The sequence below is a fragment of the Lotus japonicus genome, chromosome 4 (assembly GCF_012489685.1).
Source record: "Lotus japonicus ecotype B-129 chromosome 4, LjGifu_v1.2".
Lineage (NCBI taxonomy): Eukaryota > Viridiplantae > Streptophyta > Magnoliopsida > Fabales > Fabaceae > Lotus > Lotus japonicus.
Genome location: NC_080044.1, coordinates 69,943,742 through 69,964,629, shown reverse-complemented (window position 1 = coordinate 69,964,629; position 20,888 = coordinate 69,943,742). Strand labels below are relative to the sequence as shown.

The 20,888-nt window shown below is 37.2% G+C and overlaps 2 protein-coding genes and 1 long non-coding RNA gene across 5 annotated transcripts; 2 read left to right on the top strand and 1 right to left on the bottom strand.

The window, feature by feature from the left end:
• Positions 1 to 2,498: 2,498 nt before the first annotated feature.
• On the top strand, positions 2,499 to 4,860 carry LOC130714075 (uncharacterized). 3 transcript variants are annotated; one of them, XR_009011155.1, is made up of 3 exons: positions 2,499 to 2,789; positions 2,910 to 3,896; positions 4,519 to 4,860. It is a non-coding gene; the product is annotated as an uncharacterized LOC130714075 (long non-coding RNA). The 3 variants fall into 3 exon arrangements; XR_009011154.1 differs by having other exon boundaries at positions 2,500 to 3,723; positions 3,822 to 3,896; positions 4,519 to 4,823; XR_009011153.1 differs by having other exon boundaries at positions 2,499 to 3,896; positions 4,519 to 4,823.
• A 1,505-nt stretch (positions 4,861 to 6,365) lies between these two features.
• LOC130714730 (uncharacterized) lies at positions 6,366 to 7,934 on the top strand. The gene is made up of 2 exons (XM_057564666.1): positions 6,366 to 6,691; positions 6,778 to 7,934. Exon 2 carries the CDS (start codon positions 6,783 to 6,785, stop codon positions 7,800 to 7,802), a length of 1,020 nt encoding a protein of 339 aa, XP_057420649.1. The 5' UTR covers positions 6,366 to 6,691; positions 6,778 to 6,782; the 3' UTR covers positions 7,803 to 7,934.
• Positions 7,935 to 16,084: 8,150 nt separating this feature from the next.
• Positions 16,085 to 17,023, bottom strand: LOC130712080 (pectinesterase inhibitor 3-like). Its single transcript, XM_057561914.1, has one exon. The coding sequence runs from the start codon at positions 16,891 to 16,893 to the stop codon at positions 16,282 to 16,284; it is 612 nt and encodes a 203-aa protein (XP_057417897.1). The 5' UTR covers positions 16,894 to 17,023; the 3' UTR covers positions 16,085 to 16,281.
• Positions 17,024 to 20,888: the final 3,865 nt, after the last annotated feature.

Below are 20,888 nucleotides of genomic sequence, written 5' to 3'. Positions count from 1 at the left end.
CTCCTACACAAAGACCAATTTGTCTTCTTATATTTATAATATTACTCTCTATGTGTTGTCTCTTTTATAAGTCAATCTTACCTAATTTAATTTTTTAAAATTAAGAAAATTAGTTATAATGAATTTGTGAAAAGTTTTATTAACTTTCGTACCTATGAATTTCTCTCTTCGATTTTTTTTTTAAAAAATTACACTATTTCTTCCATATCATATTAAATATGAGTGTAAGTTTGAAAAAATATTAAATATTTTATTGATATTATAAAGTATTTTACCTACTACAGAAAAAACTCTTGACAATCGATGCTCCGCCCTGTCAAGACGGAAGATGCGGGTTTGAGGTGGCTACATTGTTCCCAAGGACTATCTAAATCAGATCCGCTAACTTTGCTCTTCCCTCTTTCCCATACACGGCCTTAATTCTCACCACTGACCGCATTTCTTTTCCTGATTTGTTTTTTGGTTGCTTTGGAAAGAAAACAGGATCTACAGAGATAAGAACAACCCTATCTAGTAGCTTGGATGAGTCTGCCAATTGACATGCATACTAGCTAGCAAGGGTGTTAATTTAGTTTCATTCTACACTCAATCCACTAGTTTTACTATAATGCATGTCTGATTAGTGATTTCATTATTTAGGTGAATATATAAAGAGGTGTTCTCTATTGTACTCCAGAAACTTATGTAAAAGCATCAAACTTATGTAGGACTGTAGACTAACTTTGTCGGCTACCACTAGTAACTAGTTTGTCGCTATCTCTTTCTATCGTCTTGTCACTTGTGTATATCTGAGAACTTCAATCCAATGTAATAGTTTGACTTTGTTAGGCCTTTAAGAATCAGTAGTTTACCACTTTTTTTGTGATACTAATTCCTAATCACGTGTACCTTTATTTACAAAATCAATTGTGACTTGGTACTCTAATTAATGAAAACACAGCTATTCAACTCTATATAACGTATATATGGGACGAGGGACACTGTATTATACTACATCTTTGACTGTTTGGCATAACTTTAATTTATCCTTAGTAAGAGATAGAAACAGAAACAAGATCTCATGAGCAAACAATCCAATATTATTGTACATTCACCTTTAATTTTCTTTCTTATATCATTTTACTCTTTTTTTCATATATTTTATTTTTTTTACATCACATCAGATATCATATCACTCATTTTCCTCTTCTCTTTTTATCTAATATAAAGGGGAAATGCAAGTTTTTTTTATAAGGGTTCGAACTCTGGACCATTCACTATTTCAAACATTTATGTCCCCTAACTCTTACCATTTGAGTTAACCTTCGAGGACAACGTGGAATGCAAGTGTGATGATTGTGATGATGTTATATATTTTTCTTGATCAACTGTATTGGAGGCCAGGCTTTTAAAAAAAAAATGTATTGGAGGCCAATGTGTTTTAGGACTTGGAGGGTGGTGATCTTAAGACTTGGAGGGTTGTGTACCTTCCAAGCATTATGACCTCAAATCTAGCCTTACGAAGGACCTCTATGCTTCAAGTCTTCTAAGTATCGCTTAGGACTTTGAGGGTTGTGTATTCTTGGTGACCCTCAAACCTAATTCGTGGGACGAGCTCCACTTCAAGTATCCTTGATCTTAGCTCATTGTTAGACTTGGAGAGTTATGTACCCTTTGGGTTTGATGACCTCGACTCGGCCTAAAAGATGAGCTGCAGGTGATGACATTAAACTCGACCTAAGATAACCACCCTCAAAATAATGAAGAGATATCAGACCATAACTCCCAGCCAATGGCGTCATCCTCTTTAATAGCTAGGCCTAATTGATTGACATTATCAATACTTATGAAACCATCAGAAACCTTCAGCAACCCAATTAAGGGTCTTTGAAGCCTTTACAAGGGGATCTTGTGCCAACACCTCACCATATTCACTCTAACACTAATTTAGAATATGAACTTGGAGATTTATCCTATGAGTTTGGAACTCTCGATCGGAGTTTGTTTTTGCTTTTGGCTTTGCTTCTTTTTCCTCCTGTGGTTCTTTTGTAATTTTGTTCTTTGGTGGGGCACCCCTAGTGCCTTTTATTAATATTATTATTTGGCATTCCAATAAAAACACACAAGGAAATAGAACCAACTCGGGTCATGCATACATCTTATTTGGATTCAGATCTTGTTAAACTCCCTCAATTTTCTTCAAGTTGCTATTTTCTCTCTATGTATTTTTTCAAACAGCAAAAGATTTCATTAAAATTAGCTTGAGAAAAAGATCTCAAGAAAAGTTACAAAGATGGCAAGAATAACAAAGATCTAAATAAACACAAATTTCACTACTAGAAAACACGGGATTTTGCGTCGGTTGAATAGCGGCGGTTTATTGAAACCGCTGCTAAATGTTTTTCATGGAGGCGGTTGGGCAACCGATGGGAAATGGAGTCGGTTGTTTTGATTTACTGGCGGTTTCAACCGCCAGCAAATTATTTATAGTTAAAAATAAAAATAAAAAAACTAAAGCTATTATTTACAGATCCAAATCGCACCTCACTCCTCACCCTCCCTCCTCACTCATTCATTTCGCACCACCGTCCATTCTCTCTCACTGTTCCGCCACCGTCCTCCACCACCGTTCTCCAACACCGTTATCCGCCGTCGCCGTTCTCCGCTCTTTGGCAACCGTCCCTCTCCCTCGGCACCATCGTTCTCCGCCACCTCCGATCTATTCGATCTCCGCCATCGTTCTTCGCCGTCGCTGTTCTCCGCTCTTTGGCAACGCGATTTTATTTCAATCATCTTTGTTTTCTTCGATTGTAAATCTGAGATAACTCTTTACTTTGATTTCAAATCTGAATATCATTGATCTCTTCACTTTGATTTCAAATATGAAAATCTAGGGTTGTGTGTAGTCTGATTTTTGTTAATTTTTGCAGAATCTGAAGAAGTGATGGAATCTGAAGTTGATTCCATCTAAAGTTCCTCTTCAATTAGTATTACCATCTCTCTATACTTTCAGAATCTAGTTCTTCCTATTTGTTGATTGATATTGTTTGTGTTCACTCTACTCTTTTGATGTTATTGCCTTGCTTCTTTTGCTTGTTGCAGTGTCTTGTTTGGTTCTTTTCTGTCACTGTAAGTGTTTTTGAGCTGCATGTTTGTTGATGATCAAGTTTAAATGTTAACATTGCCATTGTTGCTCTTGCTGTTGCCTAATTTGGAACTAGATTAGGTTTTGATGAGGCATCTTAAGGGTTTTCCTTTTGCGTAATCCATGATATCATAAGATTATAAACTAAGGAAGAAAATTCTTCTGATTTGACCAAAAGAACCTGTCAATCTGTCAAGGTGGGGATTATAAGAAAGTTACTAACTGGTTAAATTGCTTTGTAGGCCCTGATTGTATCATTAGATTTTCAAGTTGGTTCTTGTAGTTTGAATGGTTTTAACAAAATTATTGTACTTCTTTTCTGGTTGAATTGCTTTGTCTTGTTTGGTTCTTTTCTTTCACTGCAAATACTTTTAGTTGCTTCTGTAGTTTCTAAGTATGGATTTTAAATACTAGATAAGATTTTATTGTGTGTAGTAAAATCATAATGACACCTTCACACTTGATAAAGTTCACCTACTTAATCATATTTTTGTCCCCCTATAGGCGTGTGTTTAGCAGAGATCATGTGGTTCCCAATTATTCATCTTGCAATTGCAAACACTCATGAGGATTGGCATAAAAATAGTCTTCTTCTTTAGGTCTATCTGATATGACAACTCTACCTTTCGTGTAAATTCCCTTTAGTGCAGTTATAGCTGGTTATTTCCAACCTAATTGTTTGCTTGCTGTTTTTCAGGTTCCTGCAGAGTATTGTTTGATCAGATTAGTTTCTTTGATTGAAAGCGGTCAAAATATCATTGGTTGACTCTAGGTAATTCTCTTTTTCTTCTTTGATCTCAGCCATATTAATACCACTCTCTTCTTCCTTTCATGGTTCATGATCAAACAATTTTGTTTTTTTGCTGCTTGTTTCAATTTCACTGCATTTTGTTTCTCACATGCTGTCATTTTTTCTATTTTATCTCTGGAATTGTCAATTCTCAAGGGAGATAGAAAACAACAAAATCTGTGTTGTTTTTACTTTTGCAGATTCTGAGAGTATTAGATGTATCATATCATAACATGGTCCCCAATTTTTATAGCACTTCCATTTTTTAGTTGGAGTTTAGAAGTTTTGGGATCTGAGATAGATCTCTATCATTTTGACCATGTTCCCTGATTTCCTTCATGTGTAATTTTGACCATGTTTCTATTTTTATTTGCCTGCTGCATTTCTCCTGATTTTTCCCATATTTTTCTTTGCATAGTATTTTCTAGTTATTGATATATCCCTATGCCTCAAGTTTGTATGGATTGAACTTTGAAATGCTGTGGTAAATTCTGCACAAACTACAAATATTCTGTATAATTCCCAAAATTTTACTGTTGATCTTATGTTATTTATGTAATTCATTCTAGCACAATATAACACATTCTTTTATTTCTGTTTGTAGAAACTTGGAGGAGCTTAAAAGAGATGAGTTGCTGTCAAGATCACTTGTAGAAAATAAACATGGGGAATAAAACACAAACTCTGAGTGAACTTTGGTCTGTGTTCTGCTTCATGTTTAATTGTAGTTTCTTCAAGGGCAATGGATGAGACCATGTTGCTTGATATGTGTTCCGGTCTAAATCTCCGGTTAGGGCTAAGCAATTAGGCAATAAAAGTAGAACAAGGCAAAGTAACAAAATGAGTAAAAAGTATTGGATCCCCCACCGCATGGGCGGTGTTTCCTTTATATATTATGAAGTTTTGACCCGTTCGGGTAATGGGTCGCCTGGCCCTATAGTACAAATTTGGTAAGCCCACATGACACAAATATTGTAAGCCCAATAACAGTACACAAGCCCACAAGACACCTAAGCTTAAAAGCCATTTTAAGGGGCAGCGTGTCTTTTAAGTAAGCCCACAATACAATACTCAAAGCCCTTTAACATATAAAGTCAGTAACGCTAAACTTAAGTAACTGTTACATGCAAAAAATGTCACATAATAAACAAAATAAGCTTCGCCCTTGTAACCAGCAAAGGAAGCTTCGCCTTCTTCAGCAAACGAAAAGAAGCTTCGCCCTTATCGATTACTGAAATTACTCCACCTGCTCTCTCTTTTAAGATTTTAACTGAGATCTTTTCCTGTCACTTCACTGTCATATTCCTGCCATGATCACAGATAAGATATGCAAATATTTTGAAATTTGAAAACCCATGGTGAAACGACGCCTGACGTTTCCCAAAATTCACCTCCACTCAGCATTTAATTTCCACTGACATAACTCTTATCAAACGGCACAAAAGTAATAATTACCTATTCTCAACTCTATCCACACGCAAACCCGTTCCCTTTCCCGAAACGTTTTCAAGGTAAAAATTAAAGGCCCCTAAAGAGACACGTTTCAAAGTTCATCGATTCGGCTTAAAAATGAATCGACGCGCCTTAAACCCACCAACACTATAAAACGTGGCTCAAAATCCTTTTCTTACCATTCTCTACCTTCCCAACTTTTTAGTAACTTTCTCTATAATTCTAAACAATATTCACTGCCTTGCCTCGAGTACTTGAAGAATTTCTGGGAATTTCACCAGAAACACTTCCCATCTCCTTCCAGATCTTATCACCTCTCTTCCTGGTAATCTCTTCTTCTCTCAAACTTTTACTCATCTTTTCAACTTTACTATCCTGTCTCTCCTGTTTAACTTAAAATCACTCCATCACTTTCTCTAAGGATAAATAATTTTCCCCAAAACTTAGAACTTGTTTACCCAACCTACTTCACCCTTTACACACAAAAACTCCTACTTGACAAACCCCATTTCTTCTTACTTTTCAGGAAACTTCGCTCTCAAAAATGGTTGCCAAAAATCCTCGTAAATCACCTAAGAAACGTAAAGAACTTCCAGTTGCTGACTCCCTATGGATCTCATGATCAATTGCTACTAGATACAGCGACTTCCACACTATTCCCAAAGTGATGGATTTGATAACCCAATATAATTTTAGGGCTGACGGTAATGATACACATTTAGATATAGTCGTCTGCGCCCCTGATGAACCCTGTTGTTTCGGTGAACCTGACCCGAATGGGAAAAATCACACTTACCTCTTTAAAACCCTGTTCCAAGACCTTGAATACAAACTCCCCTTTCCTGACTTTACCTGTTCCTGCTTAACCTTAATGAACATCGCCCCTACCCAGCTTTCTGCTAATGGTTGGGCTTACCTTCGAGCCTTTGAATTATTATGTGTCTGCCTAGGCATAATACCAACTTGCAAGAAGTTTTTCTACTTTTTCGAAACCTCCGGCATGAAGGTGAAGGGCGAATATATTTCCCTATCCTCTGCCAGGGGGCGTGGGGTGTTTACTCTCTTTAGGAGTAATTTTTAACACTGGAAATCCAAATTTTTCAAATTAAAGGAAACCGAAAAAAGTAAAGATGTTTTCTACTTTGATGACGGAACCCCACGATTCCCTTTCTATTGGACTGATAAGCCCCAACTTATCCATAATATTCCCGAATCCTCTCTTAGCCCCGATGAGAAATATGAGGTTGATTTCTTATCCACAATTCATTTGAACCTTTATGATTTCTATGAAGCATTCAAGAAAAGAAACTTATCCTATTTTGTTGGTAAGAACATTTTTCTTCTTAATATGACTCACCCAAAAATTAATGCAAAACTCCTAACTGCTATTTTCTGCTTTTACGTCTTGCAGCGAAGATGTCTCGCCTTTCTGAAGACGATATTCTCCGCTTCCGCCGCGAGCAACAGGCGTTGAAGAAAAAGCAATCTCCTGCCAAGTCCCTAACCGAACCTGAAGGGAGTCACTCTGAGACGGAGAAGAATCCAGCCCCGAAAAGAAGAAAGAAAAACCAAAGTTCTGAAAAGATTGCTGAGAAAGCCACCATTCAAACTCCGCTGGAAAAATTCACAACCAAAGGGGCGAACCAATATGGTTCCTCAAGCGCTCCACCTCCCTCGTGGAAGAACGAACTGAAAGAATTTGAGGACATGACTTCAGAAGAAATTACTTCCTTATGGGATTCCCGCATCAACTTCAACTCTCTTGTGGAGACCAACCTTGTATTTGAAGCTGATAAGGAAAAGATGAGGAAAGTTGGGCTTCAAGAAGCCTGCCATGCCGTCATGACTAAAAGTTTGGAAATTGCTGCCATTTCCAAGATGATAGAAATTGAGTCCAGCCACTTTGATGGGCTTTCTAACGCTAAGAAGCTGGAAGACAAAGAAAAAGAAAATGAAAAGCTGAAGTCCACAATGAAGCTGTTGGAAAAATCTAACAAGGCCAACGAGAAGAAAGCCGCTGACCTGGCTTTAGAACTTGAAAAATTGAAAAAGACTGTGGAAGAAGGTGAAGCCTTACTGAAGGCGAAGGAAGAAGAAACACAAAAAATGAAGGAAGAGGCGAACTCCTTGGCCTCAGAAAAACAAATTTTGAACAAGACTGTTGATGATCTTACTGCCGAAACGGCATCTTTGAAAGCCTCCATTCTTTCCCAACTTGAGGCTGGCTTTAACAAAGCTAAGGAGCAAATCTTGTTCCTAAATCCTGACGTGCCTATCAAGACTGAAGGCGTTGATCCTTATGCTAGGATCATTGAAGGAAAATTAATCACGCCCAACTTTGACGAGGAAGAAGAAGAAGAACAAGAACAAGAAGAAGAAGACAAGGAGAACAACAACAACAACAACAACAAAGAGGGCGAAGGGGAAAGCAATTGATCCTTCCTAAGAAAAACTGAAATGATGTTTTGTTCCCGTTGGTCTTATACCAAACGGTTGACTTAGTTTCCTGCTTTTTATTTCCTGCATTTCCCGCTTTCAATTAAATGTAACGCCCCCCTCTAGTATTAATGCAACAAAGCTTAAGTTTAAAATCTAAGTGTCACCCCTAGTCTACGCTTCAAAATTACTTATCTTCCTCTAAAATTCCCCATTCCTTCTTAAAAGGTAATAACTCAGTAATCTAACTCAAAAGTTATTGTGTTCTCTAAACTTAAAGTACTGCTCTAATCAGTATAAGAATATGAAAATAATGTACTGCGAAAATACCTTTCTTCTGAATTCGTTTATCCACGAAGGCGTTGATCTTAACAAGTTGTCTACCTTATGAAGAAGGCTTGACAAATTCTTACAAAACTCAAAGCCCTGGGCTTATCAAATTTTCTGTCTCAAGAAAAAATTGATTTTTCTTTAACAACTATTCTTTGAATTCATAAGGCCTTTGTATTTTGAAGTGAATCAAAAATAAAAAGATCAGAAGCGCAATTTGTTCTGATATAGAAATTTGCTCGCTTGGAGACTTTGTGCTTAAGTTGGACAAGCTTAATCCAAGTTAAGGCTATGCTTATGAATTCGTGGCCAAACGCTCTAGTTTCAAGAGACTTACTCTTTCTCAATTGTCTGGAATCGCCCAATTGATAGACCTAAGTTGAAAAGTAACTTAAATGCTAACAAAGCACTCAAGAAATTTTTAAAGGTTATGCCTCGTTAAAAACTCTCCCGCCTGGGGTAGAGAAAAGAGTGCATACCTGTTTTTTCATTAAAAATTAACATCATGCCTCGTTAAAAACTCTCCCTAATGGGTAGAGAAAAGAGTGCATGCTACCAAGTCTTAATAGACAAACCACATAGTCTTGACACTTAAGCAAATACAGAAACCACAAACAATGAACACGACGTAGTCTTTGAACAGAATAAAAACACACTGAAACGAAACAAACAAAACACAACTTCAACTGTAGTAATAGCGCAAGTGTTGTGCATTCCATGCCCTTGGAACCCTGCGCCCAGATAACTCCTCCAAGTGGTAAGCCCCTTGCCCCAAATCTCGCAGAATTCTGTATGGACCTTCCCAGTTAGATGTCAGCTTTGAATCGGTTGGACTTTTTGCCTTTCTGCGTAATACCAAGTCACCCACTTTCATGCTCCTAGGCACCACTCGTGTTTTATAACGCCTTTCTGACCTTTGTTTGACTGCAGCCTCCCTTAAACGAACTTCTGCTTTTACCTCATCTGCCAAGTTCAAGTCCACTAGAACATTTTCCCGATTCTGGTTTTCTTCATATGTAGCCACTCGGAAAGTCATGTCTTGTATTTCCACTGGAATCATTGCATCAACTCCGTAAGCAAGCTTGAAAGGTGTTTCTCCAGTAGTGGATTGGGGTGTTGTGTTGTAAGCCCAAACCACTGTGATCAATTCATCAGCCCATAATCCTTTTGCTTCGCCCAATCTCTTCTTCACGCCATTCAAAATCACCTTGTTTGCTGCTTCAACCTGCCCATTAGATTGTGGGTGTTCCACTGAGGCGAACCTATTTTCAATTCCCATCTCTGCACAAAAATCCCTGACCTTCTTGCTTGTAAACTGTGTTCCATTATCAGAAACAATGGTTGCTGGCACTCCAAACCTGCAAATTATCTTCCTCCAATAAAAATTTTTAACCTTCTCAGCTGTTATCTTCGCCATTGACTCTGCTTCAATCCACTTTGTGAAATAATCCACCGCCACCAAAACAAACTTGACTTGCGCCCCTGCTGGAGTGAATGGACCTAGAATATCTACGCCCCACATTGCAAATGGCCATGAAGAACTCATTGAACTTAAAACTTCAGGAGGTGCCCTGTGAAGATCAGCAAAAACTTGGCACTTTTCACATTTCTTAACATACTCCATACAATCGCCCTTTAAAGTTGGCCAATAAAATCCTGCCCTCAACACCTTCGAAGCCAAAGATCTTCCTCCTACATGACTGGCACAGACCCCCTCGTGCACCTCAAACATAATCCTTTCTGCATCCTCTTTGCTAACACACCTTAACAACGGTACTCCTACGCCCCTCCTGTAAAGTTGTCCGCCCATCATAGTATAACGACTCGCCTCTCGCATTTGGTCCTTTGAAAACAGAGCTAAATCTGACCCATCCGCTTCCAGGCACATTCGAATTCTATCCATCCAATCTAATGCTGCTCCGCCCGTAACCACCATAACATCATCCTCCTTCACACTTGGACCCTTCAAAGTCTCTTGAATTACAGACTTGTTGTTACCTGGTTTCTTCGTGCTTGCAAGTTTGGATAATATGTCAGCCCTTGTATTTTCTTCCCTCGGAACATGATTTACCTGAAATTTATCCATCTGCTTCAACAATTCTTGAACCTTTACTAAATACTTAGCCAACTGAACATCCTTCGCCTGATAATCTCCCTTTATCTGATTCGCCACAAGCTGAGAATCAGTTTTTATTACAATACAACGTACATTCATCTCCAAAGCAAGCCTCACCCCAGCTATTATTGCTTCATATTCTGCCTGATTGTTGCTCGCCTTGAAGTCAAACTTAAGAGATTGCTCTATAATTACTCCACCTGGTCCCTCCAAAACTATACCAGCTCCACTTCCTTTCAGATTTGATGACCCATCAACAGATAAGAACCATTCCACTTCTTCTGGTACTTTTTCTTCCGGAGACATCTCATTCACAAAATCTATCAAGCTCTGCGCCTTTATTTGTCCCTTCTTCTCAAATACTATACCAAATTCTGACAATTCGACAGCCCAAGAAACCATACGCCCTGCTAAATCAGGCTTTTGAAGTACTTGGCGTAAGGGAAAGTCAGTTTTGACTTTGATTTGAAAACCTTAAAAATAAGGCCTCAACTTTCGGGCGGTGATAATCAAAGCTAGTGCAGCTTTTTCTATTTTTTGATACCTTGTCTCAGCCCCTTGTAAAGCATGGCTCACAAAATATATAATTCTCAACTCCTCTTTACATTCTTGCAATAAGACAGAACTCACAGCATTATCTGATATGGAAATGAAAATTGACAAAGGAATACCTGGGATTGGTTTTGACAATATGGGAGGCTTAGCTAGATGCTCCTTTAGAGTTTGGAAAGCCCGCTCGCACTCATCTGTCCATTGAAAAGCTTTGTTCTTCCTCAAACACTGAAAGAATGGAGCCGCCTTACTCCCTGAGCATGGTAAAAATCGTGATAAGGCCGCAATCCTTCCTGTTAACTTCTGTACTTCTTTCACCGATGTTGGGCTCTGCATTTCTAGAATTGCTTTACATTTATCCGGATTAACTTCAATTCCCCTCCGAGTAATCATAAAGCCTAAAAATTTTCCACTCTGAATTCCAAAAGAGCATTTTTCCGGATTCAAACGCATGTTATGCTTCCTGATTTCTCCAAAAGCCTCAGCCAAATCCGTACAATGACCGCCCATTTCCTCTGACTTGACCACCATATCATCCACATAAATTTCCATGTTACGCCCCACTTGCTTTTCAAAGACTCTGTCCATCAATCGCTGATAAGTTGCTCCTGCATTCTTAAGCCCAAACGGCATGGTTTGATAACAATAATTCGCTTGGTTCGTCATAAATGCTGTTTTCTCTTCATCTGGCGCATACATTCGAATTTGATGATAGCCCGAGTACGCGTCCATCAAACTCAACATTCCAAATCCCGAAGCCCGATCCACCAACTTATCTATGTTCGGCAATGGATATGAATCCTTTGGACAATGCTTGTTTAAATCCGTATAATCTGTGCACATTCGCCATTTTCCATTACTCTTCTTGACCATGACAACGTTAGCCAACCAAGTAGGATACTTCACTTCCCTTATAAAACCTGCATTAATTAACTTATTAGTCTCTGTTTTCACCGCCAATGCTTTCTCTTCGCCCCTTTTACGCTTCAACTGGGCGATCGGCTTCACTCCAGGGTTCAATGCCAATTTGTGGCAAATGAACTCTGGATCAATTCCTGGAAGATCTTGGGCGCTCCAAGCAAACAAGTCCATGTTCTCAGCTAACAATTGCACCAGTCTGCTTTCCTGGATTGGAGTTAAGTTTACCCCAACCTTCAAATTCCTTTCGCCCACCTTCACTGTCTTTGTTTCCTCTTCTGGAGTCACCTTAAAATCTGAAAAGCCCTCTCTTGGGTCCAAACTAACCTCATCTTGATCAACATCAACTCCAAAAACCCTATGTCCCTCCTTCACGGCTCTTTTTCCCATGTGACCATACTGTTTGAAACTGTCAGAATAGCACTTCCTAGCAACCACCTGATCAGCCTTCAAAGTTCCAACTCCGCCCTTATCCAATGGATACTTAACTGTTAAATGCCTTGTTGAAATAATCGCCCCAAGCTTGTTAAGCGATGGTCTTCCAATAAGCACATTATACGGCGATGTGCACTGTACCACAAGAAACTTAATGGCAAAAGCTTTCTCATTTTTACCTTCACCAAACACAGTATTCAGCTCCACATATCCTCTAACAAATACTTTTTCACCAGAAAAACCAACTAATGCCCCATCGTACGGTAACAGATCAGTTTCCGTAAGCCCTAACTTTTCAAATGCATCGCCATATATCAAATCTGCAGAACTCCCTTGATCCAACAGTACCCTCTCAATTTCGTAATCAGCAACTTTTAACATCACCACAATGGGATCATCTTCATGAGGTTGTACTCCCTCAAAATCTCTAACAGTGAATGTAATATCGGGCTGATTGACTCCCCAACTTCCCCAATCGTTTGTATGGACAGCATTAATGGAATGAACATACCTTTTCCTTGAAGAATTAGTCATACCTCCTCCTCGAAATCCCCCAAATATAGAATGAATGCGCCCTTTAATTTCAGCGCCAGCTTGCTTCTTTGGTTCAGACTCTTCAATTTCTTTCCCTGTATCATCACGCTTCGTTGAGGTTCCAGCTCCCTCCGACTCCTTTCGCCCCTCCAGTTGACTTATGTAGCCTGCTTTTATTAATGCCTCAATCTCTTTCTTTAGGGTAAAACAATCATCTGTATTATGTCCCGCGATTCGGTGGTACTCACACCACTTACTCCTGTCCACGTTGCCTGGTGGGCGTTTTGGTTGTTTAGGAAAACGAATTGTGTTCGCCTCCAGACACATGTGCAATGCTTCAGTTAAATTAACCGCGAGTGGGGTCGACCTGTCTTGTTGGTTTCTGGTCCACGTCATCGATCCATAACCACGATTTCCATAAGGCTGAGCACGATTGCGAAAATTAGAGCGGTTATCAAAACGACTTGAATTATTGTAACCTCTCTCTCCTTTTGTAACCGCTCCGCCCGAACGCTGATCATTAACCACCGCCTTTTTCGAATCTAACTGCTGTTGTTGGCCAGTTACCGCTGCACTTTTACGGTTTCTCTTTATGCGATCACTTTGCTCCTCCCGAATGAAACCCTGTACCCTGCTTCGCAACTCCGCCATTGTCTCCACGGGCTTACGACTCAAACTGCTGTTCAAACTTCCTGATTGAAGACCCAATTCAAAAGCCGCAATGCAAATTTCGGGCATTTTATCCTCCAAATGCACGGACAATTGATTGAAACGCCCCATAAAGGATTGAAGGCTTTCATTATGCCTCTGTTGCAAATTAAACAAGGTTGCTGGAGTCACTTTCTGGGCGCGACTAGTTGAAAATTGGGACAAGAATTTCGCCGATAAATCCATGAACCCTGCAATTGAACGCGGTGGGAGCGTTGTAAACCAAGTCATTGCTGACTTCTTAAGAGTTGAAGGAAGCATTTTACACTTCAGAGCATCTTGGTGTTGAAATACACCAAATGATCCTTGGGGTCAGAATCTCCGTAGTAAGAATCAAGAACCAAAGTCTTCAAATTATCTGGAACGGTTGTGTTTGCAATGTCTTCTGTGAACGGTTGGAAATCTACCACCATCTCTGCCATTCTACGATCGCCCTCATGCAAGCCCCGATCTTGGTTGATCTCAGCAAGTTGAGTTTGCAGTTGTTGATTGTGTTGACGAAGATCAGTTAGATCCGCCATGATCTGTTGCAAAATGTCGGGCGGAACATTTTCATGGTTAACATGATTGTCCCTTCCGTTTGCTCCAGATCGATTCACCATTTTCAGTGAATTTGAAGCCTAGGATTGAATTCCTCGGCCCCACGGTGGGCGCCAATGTTCCGGTCTAAATCTCCGGTTAGGGCTAAGCAATTAGGCAATAAAAGTAGAACAAGGCAAAGTAACAAAATGAGTAAAAAGTATTGGATCCCCCACCGCATGGGCGGTGTTTCCTTTATATATTATGAAGTTTTGACCCGTTCGGGTCATGGGTCGCCTGGCCCTATAGTACAAATTTGGTAAGCCCACATGACACAAATATTGTAAGCCCAATAACAGTACAATATGTTTGTTTTCTTCAAGGGCAATATACTGCTGTTTCTTTATGTTTTGAATCTATAAATGACATTTTGAGGATGATTAGAAGGTCCTTATACTAAGGAGCCTGACATGTTTGGTATTTTTATCTTTGCTTTCCTTATTTGTAATATAAGATGTTCCTCTTGTAATTGTTCTATTGCAGGTTACAGGTTTTGTATACTGTGATCGTGATCATGGTATGAATTTATCAAAAATTCTTAAAAGTAATATAATAAAATGAGTAGCTTGTCTTTACACTCAATTATAATTCATACCATTAGTTTGATATATAATTTAAAAAGCTATCAATTGTGTTGTCAAAATGAAATTCTATTGATTTATAATTTAAAAAGCTATCAATTGTGCTGTCAAAATGAACTTCTTGTGAGATTAACTCTCCCAATGAGTGTTTTTTTCTTAATTAAAATTCGAATCCAAAACCTTATTTGAAGAGAATTAAACATGTAATATTTGAACCAACTATTGAGTATTCATACCCAAAAAAAATCTGTCCTTTTAGATGAAGAAGCTAGTAATAGATTAAATTAGGGACCAGTTAATAAGAAAGGAGAATAAATTAACAAGGAATCTGTAAATAGAAGGAAATGGGGGGAAAGTGGTGCACTTGATCAATCATGGTCTGAGCCCACCAAATGCCACTTATATATAAAATAAAAAAAAACATTTCTTTTTCTCTTTGTTCCCTTTTCTCCCTTTCAATACTCACATGCAGACATGGTTTGCACAACTAGAATAAGAAATTGGTGATGAATAATGAGGAGGTTGAAACTTGAAAATGAAAACTTTGGCTACTTGTGTCTAAAATGCCTTATTGACAAGGTAAACAAGAACCAGCTTTATATCACTTAAAAAATGAAAATGTTATTACGTATTTGGTTTCCATAAAGAACCAGCTTTATTTCACTTAAAAAATGAAAATGTTATTACATATTTAGTTTCCATAAGTCCCTCTTTATTTTACCTTTGAAGAAAATGTTATTATGTATTTGGGATTGCTAAATATGTATCTTATGTCTAGGAAATGTGCTAGGGCACTAGATAAAAGTCATTATGCTTTTATTGAATAAAAGTCGAAAGTAGAAATTATAAAAAAAATAAAATAATAAATGATAAGGTTTTCGCGGCGGTTTAAACCGACGCTATGTATGTAGAACAAGTTGCAGCAGTTTAAGCCGCCAGGAAATTATATGATAAAATACTTTTTAAACTCGCGTCGGTTGCAACCGACGCTATGTTTAAGCTGTTACTTTACGGGGGCTCAAACCGCCAAAAAGTTATATGATAAAATAATTTATTAACTCCCGTCGGTTGTAACCGACGCTATGCTAAATTTTTTCCTTTGCGGCGGTTCAAACCGCCGCTAGATTATAGCGGCGGTTGTTCCGGCGGTTGCTAAAAAACGACGTTAGGGTGACTAGCGGCGCCAGAAACAGTGGCGGTTGGACAACCGACGGTAAATTTTTTGCGGCGGTTTAAACCGCCGCTAATGACCAATCCAACCGCCGCTAAATAGCGCATTTTGGTGTAGTGTTTGGTGTGTATATCTATCTCTTCACTTCAATCACTTGTATTAAATTAAATAGTCGAACTCTTTAAATATTTATGAAAAAAAAGATAGAGCTAAGATTACAATTCTCATTGTCAAATCACTTAAGAGAATCTCAACCCACCTTATTTTGTTCGATAAAAAAAATGATCAAATTTGTTTATTTTCTTTAAAAGGACGAAAAACCTGGCAAGCTTGAGCAGTAGAAGAGGAAATAGAAAGATTACAAAAAGGTGCATTATTATTACACATTTTACATTGAGCACACACGTACATAGATAATTAAACAGACAAGCTATATATTACAAACGTTGATTTTACATCTTGTGTTTGCAGAAAATTAAAGCCAAAACCAAAAGCTTTCGCTCAAAAACAGCTAGTCCTTACCCAAAGATTTTCATACACACTAATTATTAATCATCAAGGATGGGAATTAGAGCGATGGTTGCGACTCGTGCCTTCACTGAGGCGAGTGATAAGATACAACGCGTTGCTGGTGAGCATGGTAACGGTGGTGACCCTCCGATTCATGTCCAACTTGAGCTTCGCGTCCGCATCGCTATTCCTGAAGCTGCGCACGCACGAGCCGCCGTTGGACATGACTGTGCTGGCCCACGTCTGGGCGTTGCTCATCTGCCATTGGAATGATTTCACCTGGAGGTGTTGCAGTTCGCTCAACGTCCTGTCTAGTTGGGTTACAGAGTCGGAGATCTGAGCCATGCAGTCACTCAGTGCAGCTCGCTGCCTGGTGCTCGTGGCCTGAGCCTGGACGGTGGTTTTGAGGTAAATGGAGAGGGCGCGAGCCTGGCCGAGGCTGGCCTTGGTGGCAGCTTGGGCCAGGTCCAAGGGCTTCGTGTTGGAGCCTGCATATTTGGAGAGGGTTTTGACACATAGGGCAGGGTATCTGGCCTCCGCGCAAGATGAGCGGAACACCTCATCTTGCGGGGTTGTTGCCGCCGTTGTAGCAGCAACGGCGAACAAGAGGAAGAAATTAGCAAAGAGTGCAAGGGAGAGAGGGTTATGTTTTGGCATTTCTTCTTTTTTGATTTAAAGAATGGAAAGGAAGAAGGAGGAGCTTGGAAGAGTGAAGAGTTTAGCTTTGAGTTGTTACAATATGCTAGAGATCGATGGATGGAGTAGGGTGGTGGAAGAATGATTTAATGCGAGGGTGGATTTATAGGACAAATGGTGGTGCCTGTTAAGAAGTGTTTGGAGGAAGGTCTCTTAAGTCAACACTGAATTGTATTTTTAACATTTCCAGCTATTGAAGTATTAGTGATAAACGTGCCTTGATTAATTATTACCACAATTCCAAAATATTACATGTTGATTTCAATCCAATTATACATAGACCTTTGAAATTTATATTTTTAACATAGGAGATGACAAACTCTAACTTCAAGAAATCTACATAATGATCATGTTCGAGCTGAGAATTTATTTATTATGTTGGAGCTAACTATTTTTTTTTCCTATTTACAAGATTCGAATTTGAGACATTGCTTAAGAGGAAACAAATATATATATATATATATATATATATATCATACTTGAACCGACCACTCATTGATATTTTTTCGTATGACGTCACTAATTTTCTATTGTTACATTAATTAAATTAAAAAAATCAAAGTAACGTGAAAGTAAATATAATTTAAATTTTGTAATTGATAAAATAATAATTAATGTTTTCAATATTTTAAAGATAATGAATACATTTAAAAAGGTAAACTTAAAAAAGGGGTAGAGGTAGACATGGTATTAATAAGAAATACAACGAGCTGAGCTAAGAGCCTAATAGTACTCTTCGTGTCTTAATATTTTGGAACATGCATTTGCCTTCACATCCAGTTTTTTATTTAGGACGGTGCCTGTTTGTCGTAAACTTGAAGATTATTATTTTCTGAATCAAAGAGTTTTGTTACTTTAGCTTACTACTAAACATTGTTGTTCAAAAAGACATGTTAATACGAGAGGAATTACAATAATATTAATATGTGAGAAATTAAAATAGGCAAATTGTAATTACGGGAAGAGACAAGAGAAAAAAATATTGAAGAGTATATGAAAAAACTAAGAACTTATTTTTGGATTAATGACTATTATTCAAAAATAGCTAGAAAGAAGTATATTAAACTATTTATTTATTTAAGTTTAACATGAATTTTTTTAATATATAAATATGATTATTGATTGTATAATTATTCTGATGGAAATAATATTGAGAAGTTTAATTTCAACTAGAGATATGAGTAAGATAACTTTATGGTAGCGTTTGGTAGACAGGTGGGAAGGGAACGGAACAGGACACATGAGTTTCGTTCTGTGTTTGTCATGTATTTAAGATGGAACGGAACGGGACAAAAGACTCCAGGAACGGGACACTTTTGGTTCCCTGAAAAAGGTGGAACGGAAGGGAAGGGAACGGAACGGAACACTCTCTTAAAACTTTTGCAAGTTCAAAATTACCCCTAATTTATATTTGAAATTTTTTGTATCTAAACAGTTTAAAATCACTTCTAGAATTGAAAGCATTTATTATATTTGTAGACAAAGTTAATGAAAATCTAATTTTTCAAAAAAAATCACTTAAAATAAAATCAATTATTTTTTCTAAAGTAAAATCACTTTTTGTAAGCAATGATAAACGAGCCAATTAGAGTGCGCGTTTGATTCAACTTATTTTGGAAAAAAATCACTTTTTGTGTTTGTTTCAGCTGAAGATTAAAACAGATTATTTGAAACAGTTACTTTAGATTATCATGAAAATCTATGATGATAGATGAGAGGAGATAAAAAAAGTGGTTTTAATTAGAGTAGTCAAACACGAATCAACTTAATTAAAATAAAATCAATTATTTTCTCAAAAGTAAAATCAGTTTTTGTAAGCAATGATAAACGAGCTAATTAGAGTGCGTTTGATTCAACTTATTTTGGAAAGATAACTTTTTAATCAAAAAATCACTTTTAAAATCAAAAAATCACTTTTTGTGTTTGTTTCAGCTGAAGCTGAAAACAGATTATTTGAAACAGTTACTTTAACTTATAATGAAAATCTATGATGATAGTTGAGAGGAGATGAAAAAAAGTGATTTTAATTAGAATAGACAAACACGAATCAATTTATACTTTTCTTAAAATCTCTAAAAAAAATATATAGTTAAAAATCAATATTTTTTAATCTAAACAAACGCACTTAAAATAGCTTAAATAAATAATTAGGTTTCTGCTTTTTTCAATAGCATACTGAAACAACTTAAACAATATATAAGTGATTATTTTAAAGAAATAAGTGATTATTTCATGAAGTAAGCAATAACAAACGGTTTCTTTGCAAAATGTTCAATTGAGTTCAATTCGTTTTCATCAATCAAATATTAAACATGCAGGGTTATATATGTAATTAAAATCATGGTTCTGTTCTATTGACTTGGTGTTACCAAACACAACACACATAACATTATTGTCCTGTTCCATCCTGCTCTGTCCCGTTCTGTTCCGTTCTGTCCTGTTCCGTTCCGTCACCAAACGCTACCTATATATCATAAGACAATTCTCACATCTTAAAATGAGATCACTAAGGCCCCGTTTTGGAAAACAGCTTAATTAAGCGCTTATGGTCATAAACTTTTATTCATAAGCTATTTTAAAAAAATTATTAAAATAAATTAAAAATAAGCTATGGCCCCGTTTGGAAACACAACTTAATTAAGCGCTTATAGTCATAAGCGCTTATTCATAAGCTATTTTAAAATATTTATTGAAATATATTGAAAATAAGCTCAAAACAGCTTATGATAGGCCATAAGTTGTTTGCATAAGCTCTCTCAAACACTGACATAAGAGTTTATGCCATCAGATAAGCTCAAATAAGCTCTTTCAAACAGGGCCTATATATAAGCATAAACTATTTTTCATAAGCTATTCGATCTGAATAACTTATGACCTACCATGAGCTGTTTGCATAAGCTGTGTCAAACACTCGCATAAACGCTTATGCTATTAGATAAGCTCAAATAAACTCTTTCAAACATGCCATAAATATTCATTTTTACATATTTTATTTCACGCTTCAATTATCCAACTCAAGATGTGAGATTATGTAATTAGAACTTAGAGCATCTCCAATGCAAGGTTCTTAGTTCTTATTTTGGAGTTAAGAACTAAGAACTAAGAACTTTACCATTGGAGGTGCTGACATGGACTCTTTAGTTCTTAAAAATAAGAACTCAGTTCTTATATAAGATGTTTTGCTTTTTGAGTTCTTAGCTTAAAATATTAATTATTTTTCTCTCATCCAAATTACTTTATTACTTTATTACTTTATGAGTTTTGTTTTATTACTTTATGGAAAAAAAGTATAAATAATGTGGTTGGTGGGACCAAATGAATAGTAGTAAGAACTAAGAACTAAGAACTCATGGTTGGAGCAAAATTACTTGAGAATTGCTTAAACACATATGGCAATACGGGCCCACATAAATAGTGCTAAGAACTAAGAAATAAGAACTAGCATTGGAGAGGCTCTTAGAAGTTTCAAGTTTCACATTAACAAATTTCTCCTTATTGATCCAGGTACTTGGACGATCGAGATTTCTCTAGATTTAGCCTATATGAATCTTGCATTAAATGCACAATACGTTTTGTCAAACCTCTTTTAATGCAAACATGCATTCTTTTTCATTTAAACTTGGTTTCTGGAAAAAGAGTTGGTGAGAGATTTTAGGGTCGTAATTAGACTTTTACTCAACCAAACTATATAGCACAAGTGCAGGTTTACATTATTTTACAATGGTTGTAGTTTGACCTTTATTTTTTAAGAGATTAATTATTATATACTCTAAAAGTGTAAACATATTGTCACAGTTATTTAATTAAAACTCTCTCCATTTGTATGTAGAGGCGTATTATGACAGGGTCATCGCCCTCAAGAATTTTGAAATTTTTACCGATTATAGATAATTTTATATAATTTTTTTTTTAGTCATAGTCTCGCCTCCCACCCAAAATTATTGTTGTTTAGAATT